Here is a 10,630-nt window from a genome sequence, read left to right as displayed (position 1 = left end):
GAGAACCGCCCTCCCGCTGGCTCGCAGGCGTAGGCGCAGGCGCAGGGCAGGGCCCCCCCTCAACTTGGGTGACGGAAGGGGCGTGTCGCAGCGCCCAAAGATGACGTGTTCTTCTAGCGCCACGTCGTGAGGAAGTGCCGGCCCACTGAAGCGGTGGGGACGCGCCCCGCGGAGCGAATCAGGTGCTACTGAACTGAAGGGGTGAACTAGAGGAGAAGAGGGTGACTGGGCGGGGAGCAGCTGCGGGGGAAGCAAAGGGACGACTGAGGGAATAATCAAGAGACCACTGAGGCGTGAAGTACCGGGGGTGCGATAACTGAAGGGGTTAGTAACTGGGAGCGCAGAGTTGGAAGCAGCTTAGGGGAAGATGGAGAAGGAAGAAACGGGGAATGATCAAGATGTGGGCACCATGATGTGGCAGGAAACCGACTTAGATGTTCAGAAGAAGTCAGTGCAGATACGGAGGAAATGGGAATGGAAACAAGTCTGCAAAGCCAGGAGAACCCAGGAAAGGCTTTTGCCCTCCAGAGGTCTCATTGCCTTATAAAACTCTGGGTGGTAAAAGATTATAGGCTTAGACCAGTGTCTTTGGATTCTAATGCTGGCTGCTCTTCATAGTCCATCTGATTCCCCAGAAGTCAGTTATAGCTCTTTGCAAACCTTGGTGACTACTTATTTTCTTTCTTGTTTATCCAAGATTACCTGGCTGGTGTTTGGTTGTTCTGGAGTGATCTTCTGACTGGAAAAGAACTATGTCATGGATCAAGGAAGGAGAGCTGTCACTTTGGGAGCGGTTCTGTGCCAACATCATAAAGGTGAGCAATGGCCCAGAGCACCAGTTGGCCTTCTGCTCAGTTGGATAATCTTATATCAAAACCTGTTATTAAAGTTGAGCAATTCATGATGTTAAGTGGAATTTAGCAAGGAAACCAAAGAGTCTTAGAATGGTAACTTCCAGGTCTACATTTCTGGTAGACTTTCGTCCTAACTCTGACATTTTCAGGAAGCCCAGGCCTCTCAATATCATTGGGCAGCCTAGACTGCTAAGTATTCCTTATAGAGAACTGAAATTTGTTTCCCTAGAACATTGATCCATTGTTCCATGTACTGTCCTCTTGATTTAAATAGGTTAATCTTTGATATATTCTTTGATCTGGCAGTAGAGCAATGGTTAAGAGTTTGGGGGCTGGGCCTGGTCGCTCATGCCTGTAATCCCAGCAATTTGGGAGGCCGAGGTGGGCAGATTGTTTGAGCTCAGGAGTTGAGACCAGCCTGGGCAACATGGTAAAACACTGATTCTCCAAAAAATTAAAAAATCAGCCGGGCTTGGTGGTGTGCACCTGTAGTCCCAGCTACTCAGAAGGCTGAAGTGGGAGAATTTCTTGAGCCCAGGTCAAAGCTGCAGTGAGTCATGATTGTGCCACCACACTCCAGCCTGGGTGACAGAACAGGACTGTCTCAAAAGAGTTCAGAACGAGACTCTGTCTCAACAAAAAAAAAAAAAAAAAAAAAAAGAGTTTGGGCTCTAGAGGCACACGGTGAAATTCCTGTTCTTTTTCTTATTTTGAGATGGAGTCTCGCTCTGTCACCCAGGCTGGAGTGCAATGGCGCAAGCCTGGCTTACTGCAACCTTCGTCTGCCAAGTTCAAGCAATTCTCTTGCCTTAGCCTCCCAAGTAGCTGGGGTTACAGGCATGTGCTACCACACATGGCTAATTTTTATATTTTTAGTAGAGATAGGATTCTCATATTGGCCAGGCTGGTCTCGAACTCTTGACCTCAGGTGATCCACCTATCTCAGCCTCCCAAAGTGCTGGGATTATAGGACTGAGCCACTGCACCTGGCCTGAAAGTCCTGTTTTATCATTTAGTAATCATGTGACTTTAACAACTGTAGAATTGTTATGAGAATTTATGAAACATTAATATAAAGCAGTTAGCATAATGTCTAGCAGTTCTTTTTTTTTTTTTTTTTTTTTTTTTTTTTTTTTTTTTTTTTTGAGACGGAGTCTCGCTCTGTTGCCCAGGCTGGAGTGCAGTGGCGCGATCTTGGCTCACTGCAAGCTCCGGCTCCCGGGTTCACGCCATTCTCCTGCCTCAGCCTCCCGAGTAGCTGGGACTACAGGCGCCCGCCAACACGCCCAGCTAATTTTTTGTATTTTTAGTAGAGACGGGGTTTCACCGTGTTAGCCAGGATGGTCTCGATCTCCTGACCTCGTGATCCGCCCGCCTCGGCCTCCCAAAGTGCTGAGATTACAGGCTTGACCCACCGCGCCCGGCCTAGCAGTTCTTATTTATTATTAGGATTGTCTTTCAGACATTTGAAGACTATTATCTCCTATCTTCCCCAAATCTTCCCTCAGCTTTTTCTCTAGGAATCACAGCAATGTTATATCTGCCTAAGACAGGTTTGAGATTGGGGCCAGTCAGCTTGGTTTTGTTTTTCAGCCACGGGCTGTCAAGCAGCAGGTAGTAATGAATTTATGAATCAGTAACCTTTATACAAGCCCCACACATGCTCACAAACAAATGCCAAGTGATCTCAAGCAGTCCGTGAAATGGGAAGTATCTCCTTGGGGAGCCACTGCAGTGGTATGTTTGGAAGAACAAGCTGCATAACTTGAATGGATTTTGGGGGGTGGAAAGGCTGTATGTGGGAGACAGAAGTAGAAAAAGAAGTGTTGATGAGGAAGCAGTCAGGGAAGAGCCCTCCCAGGTGAGGAAAAATAGGCTAAGGAGTCCATTTGTGTTATGGGAGACAACTCAAAGCTGCTCCAAGCCAAATAAGGGTTTTGTTTTTTGTGGTTTCTTTTTTGAGATGGAGTCTTACTCTGTTGCCCAGGCTGGAGTGCAGTGGTGCAATCTTGGCTCACTGCAACCTCTGCCTCCTGGGTTCAAGCAATTCTCCCACCTCAGCCTCCCCAAGTAGCTGGGATTATAGGCGCCCGCCACCATGCCTGGCTAATTTTTTTTTTTTTTTTTGCCTGGCTAATTTTTTTTGTGTATTTTTAGTAGAGTTGGGGTTTCACCGTGTTGGCCAGGCTGGTCTCGAACTCCTGGCCTCAAGTGATCTGCCCACCTCAGCCTCCTAAAGTGCTGGGATTACAGGCTTGAGCCACCGCGTCCGGCCCCAAGTAAGTTTTGTTTGGCTCAAAAAAGGTCTTTTTTGTTTGCTTTGAAAAACAATTTTTTTTTTTTTTTTTGAGACAGAGTCTCACTCTGTCGCCCAGGCTGGAGTGCAGTGGCGTAATCTCGGCTCACTGTACCCTCTGCCTCCCCGGTTCAAACAATTCTCCTGCCTCAGCCTCCCGAGTAGCTGGGATTACAGGCGCCTGCCACCATGCCCGGCTAATTTTTCTTTATTTTTAGTAGAGACGGGGTTTCACCATCTTGGCCAGGCTGGTATTAAACTCCTGACCTCGTGATCCACCCGCCTCGGCTTCCCAAAGTGCTGGTATTACAGGCGTGAGCCACCGTGCCTGGCTGAAAAGCAAAATTTTAATAAAAATCCTGATGTTTGGTTTTCTTGCAAGATCACCAGATCCAGCAATATTGCGCCCCAGTTCCTGTGTGTCAGCAGTTGGCTAGAGGTCAGGAATTAGTGCCTTTTTTTTTTTTTTTTTCTTGAGACAGAGTCTCACTCTGACACCCAGGCTGGAGTGCAGTGGCGCTATGTCGGCTCACTGCAACCTCTGCCTCCCCGGTTCAAGCCATTCTCCTGCTTCAGCCTCCTAAGTAGCTGGGATTACAGGCTCCCACCACCACACCTGGCTAATTTTTGTTTTTGTTTTTTTCTTTTTTCTGAGATGGAGTCTTGCTCTGTCACCCAGGCTGGAGTGCAGTGGCATGATCTTGGCTCACTGCAACCTCCGCCTCCCAGGTTCAAGCAGTTCTCCTGCCTCAGCCTCCCACGTAGCTGGGATTACAGGCAGCTGCCACCATGCCTGGCTAATTTTTGTATTTTTAGTAGTGACGGGGTTTCACCATACTGGCCAGTCTGGTCTTGAATTCCTGACCTCGTGATCTGCCCGCCTTCACCTCCCAAAGTGCTGAGATTACAGGCATGAGCCACTGTGCCAGCCCTAATTTTCGCATTTTTAGTAGAGATGGGGTTTCAACATGTTGGCCAGGCTGGTCTTGAACTCCTGACCTCAAGTGATCCACCCACCTTGGCCTTCCAAAGTGCTGGAATTACAGACGTGAGCCACTGCACCCAGCCCTATGAGTTCCTTTTTTCTGTAGAAGGTACCATCTTTATTTGACTATGCCCATCAAAATTTTTCCTAGCCAGACACGATGGCTCAAACCTGTAAGCCCAGCACTTTGGGAGGCCAAGTCGAGTGGATCTCTTGATCCCAGGAGTTCGAGAGCAGCCTGGCCAACATGGTGAGACCCCCGTCTCTACAAAAAATAAAAAAATTAGCTGGGTGTGGTGGTGTATTCCTGTAGTCCCAGCTACTTGGGGAATTGAAGTGGGAGGACCTTTCTCCTCCCAAAAGGTGGAGGTTGCAAACGAGCTGAGATAACACCACCACACTCCATCCACCTTGGGTAATAGAGTAAGACCCTGTTTTTTATTTTATTTTATTTTATTTATTTATTTATTTTTGAGATGGAGTCTCGCTTGGTCATCCAGGCTGGAGTGCGGTGGCGCCATCTTGGCTCACTGCAAGCCCCGCCTCCCGAGTTCACGCCTTTCTCCTGCCTCAGCCTGCCGAATAGCTGGGACTACAGGCGCCCACCACCACGCCCGGCTAACTTTTTGTGTTTTTAGTAGAGACGGGGTTTCACTGTGTTAGCCAGGATGGGCTCGATCTCCTGACCTTGTGATCTGCCCACCTCGGCCTCCCAAAGTGCTGGGATTACAGGCGTGAGCCACCATGCCTGGCCTGAGTAAGACCCTGTTCCAAAGAAAAAAAATTTTTTTTTTCCTTTTGCTTTCTAGTTGGAGACCAACTAAACCAAGCCTGTACTTAAGAGCATATGGTTGAAAGATTAACTCTGGAAGCAGATGGACATCAGTTTGAATCCCTATTTGCCTCTTCTTAACCGTGTGACTGGGCCGGGCCTGCTGGCTCACGCCTGTAATCCCAGCACTTTGGGAGGCCGAGGCGGGCGGATCACGAGGTCAGGAGATCGAGACCATCTTGGCTAACATGGTGAAACCCCATCTCTACTAAAAATATAAAAAATTAGCCGGGCGTGGTGGCGGGCGCCTGTAGTCCCAGCTACTCGGGAGGCTGAGGCAGGAGAAAGGCGTGAACCCGGGAGGCGGAGCTTGCAGTGAGCCAAGATGGCGCCACTGCAGTCCAGCCTGGGCGACAGAGCGAGACTCCTTCTCAAAAAAAAAAGAAAGAAACAAAAACTGTGTGACTTATGCAAGTCACTAGAACTCTCTGAGCTTGTTTTTCCACCTGTAAAATGAAGATAATACTATTTACTTTATAGACTTGTATGATAAGATGAAGTATAAGAAGCCCAGCATAGTATTTGGCATGTAGTAAGTGCTCAGTAAACATGTAAATAAAAATAAGTAGCCAGCTATGGTGGCTCATGCCTTTTTTAATCCCAGCACTTTGGGAGGCTGATGAAGGAGGATTGCTTGAGCCCAGGAGTTCGAGACCTGGTTAACTTAGGGAAACACACCATCTTTTTTTTTTTTTTTTTTTTTTTTTGAGACAGAGTCTCACTGTGTTGCCCAGGCTGGAGTGAAGTGACACAATCTCAACTCCACCTCCTGGGTTCAAGCGATTCTCCTGCCTCAGCCTCCCGAGTAGAGTAGCTGGGACTACAGGCATGTGCCACCATGCGCAGCTAATTTTTGTATTTTTAGTAGAGACTGGGTTTCGCCATGTTGGCCAGGCTGGTCTCAAATGCCTGACCTCAAGTGATCCGCCCACCTCAGCTTCCCAAAGTGCTGGGATTACAGGTGTGAGCCACCACGCCCGGCCGACCCCATCTCTTAAAAGAGAAAAGAAAAGAAAAAACGATAGGTAGGTGTGCTGGCATGTGCTGGTAGCCCTGGGAGGGCCTCCTGGGAGGATCACTTGAGCCCAGGAGGCCAAGGCTGCAGTCACCTGTGATCATACCATTGCATTCCAGCCTGGGTGACTGAGTGAGATCCTGCCTCAAAATAAAGTAAGTAACTAAGTAAATAAATTTTAATGTCTTTTTACTGAGTTAAAAGCACAAAGTACCCAATTCCCTTCGTCAGGGTTTTCATCACGTAGCCCAAACCTATCACCTTGGGGTGTGTAGTGTCTTCCTTTATCCCTGAAGAATATGAGACCTGTTCATCATTTGTCTTCCTATTCTACAGGCAGGCCCAATGCCGAAACACATTGCATTCATAATGGATGGGAACCGTCGCTATGCCAAGAAGTGCCAGGTGGAGCGGCAGGAAGGCCACTCACAGGGCTTCAACAAGCTAGCTGAGGTGGGTGTGTATGGCAGAGCCCAAAGTGAACAGTCTGTGGAGAGGTATATTATAGCTAGAAAACCAGGCTCTGAGTTTGCTGTGGTTGGAGAGTGTTTTTTGTATCTGTCTCTGTGTTTCATTGCTTGCTAGCTATAGGTCTCATCTTGACATTGGCCAGACGTGGTTGCTTTTGCCTGTAATCCCACACTTTGGGAGGCCAAGGCAGGAGGATTCCTTGAGCCCAGGGGTTCAGGACTAGCCCGGGTAACATAGACCCTGTCTCTACAAAAAAATTTAAAAATTAGCCAGACTTGATGGTGCACACCTGTGCCCCCAGCTACTTAGGAGGCTGAGGTGGGAGGACTATCTGAGCCCAGGAAGCTTGAGGCTGCAGTGAACAGAGATTGTGCCCCTATAATCTAGCCTGGGTGACAGAGTGACAGTATCTCAAGAAAAAAAAAAAATGACCTTAACAAAGAAGTAATCATCCAGTGAATGACCATAAAATACTGGAAATAAGAAAAAAAATTGCCAATTCTTATCTTAATAAATCAATAGTTTATATTTTATGCCTCATCCAATCTTTATTGTATGCTCTACGTGACTTAACATTAATAAAATTGCATCTGTAGCTTCAGTAACCTTATTTTCACTTAACATTTTGGTTTTGTTTATTTGTTTGAGACAGAGTCTCACTCTGTTGCCCAGGCTGGAGTACAGTGCATGATCTCTGCTCACAGCAACCTCCGCCTCCTGGGTTCAAGTGATTTTCTGCCTCAGCCTCCTGAGTAGTTGAGATTCAACACCCGTCACCACGTCTGACTAATTTTTTTGTATTTTTAGTAGAGATGGGGTTTCACAATGTTAGCCAAGCTGGTCTCGAACTCCTGACCTCAGGTGATCCACCCCCTTCAGCCTCCCAAAGTGCTGGGATTACAGGCATGAGCCACTGCGCCTGGCCAACATTTGGGGAAGCATTTTTTAAGGTGTATATATAAGCTTTCTATCTGTATGTTTCAATGACTGTAGAACATTTTATCAAGAGGATCTGATATAATTTAACTGCTCCACTATTACTTGACATTACAATAAACATTATAAATAGTACTGTTTCAGCCTGGGCAACATGGTGAGATCCTGTCTCTACAAAATAAAAAATTAGCCAAGCATGATGGTGCATGCCTGTGGTCCCAGCTACTTACGAGACTGAGGTGGAAGGATGACTTGAACCCTGGAGGTTGAGGCTGCAGTAAGCTGTGTTCACGTCACCGCAATCTAACCTGGTGACAGAGCAAGACCTTGTCTAAAAAAAAAAAAAAAAAAAGGACTCTTTTTGGATAAATTCTTAGAAGTGACATTTCTGGACGAACATTGAGTGACTGACTACTCATTCTGCTTTGCCAAGGCTGAGGGGTTTCTCAGGACACAGGTCTTTCAGTGCTAAAACTGGTGAAAGTCCCTGGCAAACCAGGACATCACTCTACACAGATGTCATGAACATTGTATGGTATAATGCATATTATAAATTGGAAAACATTAACAAAAGAATGGAATATGACAATCTTGGTGAAACTTTTAAGAAGAATGGAGGGCTGGGCGCGGTGGCATACGCCTGTAATCCCAGCACTTTGGGAGGCTGAGGTGCGCGGATTGTGAGGTCAGGAGATCAAGACCATCGTGACTAACACGGTGAAACCCCATCTCTATTAAAAATACAAAAAATTGCCGGGCGTGGTGACTCACGCTTGTAATCCCAGCACTTTGGGAGGCCGAGGCGGGCGGATCACGAGGTCAGGAGATCGAGACCGCGGTGAAACTCCGTCTCTACTAAAAATACAAAAAATTAGCCGGGCGTGGTGGCGGGCGCCTGTAGTCCCAGCTACTCGGAGAGGCTGAGGCAGGAGAATGGCATGAACCCGGGAGGCGGAGCTTGCAGTGAGCCGAGACTGCGCCACTGCACTCCAGCCTGGGCGACAGAGTGAGACTCCGTCTCAAAAAAAAAAAAAAAAAAAAAAAAAAAAAAAAAAAAGAAATACAAAAAATTGGCCGGGCGTGGTGGTGGGCACGTGTAGTCTCAGCTACTCGGGAGGCTGAGGCAGGAGAATGGCATGAACCCGGGAGGCGGAGCTTACAGTGAGCCGAGATTGTGCCACTGCACTCCAGCCTGGGCAACAGGGCAAGACTGTCTCAAAAAAAAAAAAAAAAAAAAAAGGAATGGAAATATGGTCTGTAGTTCACAGGTGTCCTAGCACAGGGACAGTTTGATGCCAGGGCTGTGATATTTTTTTCCTTGAGTGAGTGGCAGTGGGGTTCTCACCAGAACCTTGTAGAAGTCTTTACATTTGTTGACTCCAGCTTCTCTTTTGTAACTGAGAGGCAGTTTTGCCTAATGCTTAGGAGCTTAAGCTCTGGAGTCACTCAGAATTCATTGGCACCCCTGCTTTGTCACTGTCTGGCTTTGTGACCTGCAGCGAGTTATGTAGCTTCCCTTTGCCTCAGTTTCTTCATCTATAAAATTGAGTTAGCAATCTCTATCTCAGTAGATTATTCGAAGATAAATAAGATGGCACAATGAAAAGCATGTAGCACAGGCCCTGACCTAAAGGAAGTGCTCAAACAATTGAAACTTGTTATTAGCAACTGTATTGACTGATGTCAGTGGTGGGTTCCAACCCAGATGTGCCATCCACAGTGGCTGCCTTGCAAGGTCTTTAGGGCCTGAGGCTATTCAAGTGTCAGGTTCTAACTGGTAATTTTCCTAAGATGACAGTAGATTTGTTTGCTTGTATGTTTGTTAAGGGGTTAGAGAGGTAGCTCTTCAGCTTGTTTCTTCTGTTCTGTTTGAATGTCTTGAATGTCTTCTGTTGTCTACGTTTAACCTCCAACTCTCCATCTCTCAACATTGTTCTCTACCTCTCAACATTGTTCTCCACCTTTAGTGGTACAGGATTAGAGCAGCCCCAAAGGACTAAGTTTTTTTCTTTTTTTTTTTTTCGAGACGGAGTCTTGCTCTGTCACCCAGGCTGGGGTACAGTGGCGCGATCTCAGTTCACTACAACCTCCGCCTCCCAGGTTCAAGCGATTCTCCTGCCTCAGCCTCCTGAGTAACTGGGATTACAGGCCTGCGCCACCACACCCGGCTAATTTTTGCATTTTTAGTAGAGACGGGGTTTCACCACGTTGGTCAGGCTGGTCTCGAACTCCTGACCTCGTGATCCGCCTGCCTTGGCCTCCCAAAGTGCTGGGATTATAGGTGTGAGCCACCACGCCTAGCCTGTTTTTTTTTTGAGTTGAAGTCTCACTCTGTAGCCTAGGCTGGAGTGCAATGGTGAGATCTCCACTCACCGGTTCAAGCGATTCTCCTGCCTCAGACTCCCAAGTAGCTGGGATTACAGGTGTGTGCCACTGCACCCAGCTAAGTTTTTGTATTTTTAGTAGAAATGGGGTTTCATCATGTTGGCCAGGCTGGGCTTGAACTCCCAACCTCAGGTAATCTGCCCACCTTGGCCTCCCAAAGTGCTAGGGTTATAGGAGAGACCCACCACACCCAGCCAGTTTCATTTCTTTTTGAGTTATAATTTCATATGGTGAACTGCACAGATTTTAGGTTTTGACAATTGCATTCATCTATCTAACCCATACCCCTGTCAAGATATAGGACATTTCTTGCCAGGCTCAGTGGCTCATGCCTGTAATCCCAGCACTTTGGGAGGCCGAGGCAGGCAGATCACCTGAGGTCAGTAGTTTGAGACCAGCCTGGCCAGCATGGCGAAACCCCATCTCTACTAAAAATACAAAAAGTTAGCTGCGTGTGGTGGCACATGCCTGTAGGCCCAGGTACTCGGGAGGCTGAGGCAGGATAATCACTTGAACGTAGGAGGTGGAGGTTGTAGTGAGCCAAGATTGCACCACTGCACTCCAGCCTGGGTGACAGAGCGAGACTCCAGCTTAAAAAAAAAAAAAAAAAAGATGTAGGACATTTCCATCTCTCCAAAAAGTTCCCTGGTGCCCTTTCTCAACCAACTTTTGTTCTACCTCCTCCTTTTCCTCTCTAGGCAACTACCGTTCTGATTTCTGTAACTATAAATTTGTTTTTCCCATTCTAGAACTCCATATAATGGAATCAGACAGTTGAGGATTTTTGACATATTCTTCAACTCTGAGCCTGTTTTATCATTTGTAAAGTAGGCATGAAAACAGTAGTGTCATTTTA

At 47.1% G+C, this 10,630-nt stretch overlaps 1 protein-coding gene across 12 annotated transcripts in view; it reads left to right on the top strand.

Moving 5' to 3' along the window:
- The window catches only part of DHDDS (dehydrodolichyl diphosphate synthase subunit), a 42,389-nt gene continuing 31,759 nt past the window's right edge, over positions 1 to 10,630 (top strand). For 2 of the 12 annotated variants that reach the window (XM_055261206.2, XM_063631517.1), the window contains exons 1-3: positions 110 to 182; positions 698 to 815; positions 6,319 to 6,435. In XM_055261206.2, the coding sequence (XP_055117181.1) occupies positions 753 to 815; positions 6,319 to 6,435 (180 nt within the window). In that variant the 5' untranslated portion in view covers positions 110 to 182; positions 698 to 752. Of the gene's footprint in view, positions 325 to 697; positions 816 to 6,318; positions 6,436 to 10,630 lie in introns of all 12 variants that reach the window. The other 10 variants (XM_063631519.1, XM_055261200.2, XM_063631518.1 and 7 more) reach the window with 8 other exon arrangements.

The sequence above is a fragment of the Symphalangus syndactylus genome, chromosome 22 (genome assembly GCF_028878055.3).
Source record: "Symphalangus syndactylus isolate Jambi chromosome 22, NHGRI_mSymSyn1-v2.1_pri, whole genome shotgun sequence".
Lineage (NCBI taxonomy): Eukaryota > Metazoa > Chordata > Mammalia > Primates > Hylobatidae > Symphalangus > Symphalangus syndactylus.
This window is presented reverse-complemented; position numbering and strand designations above follow the sequence as displayed.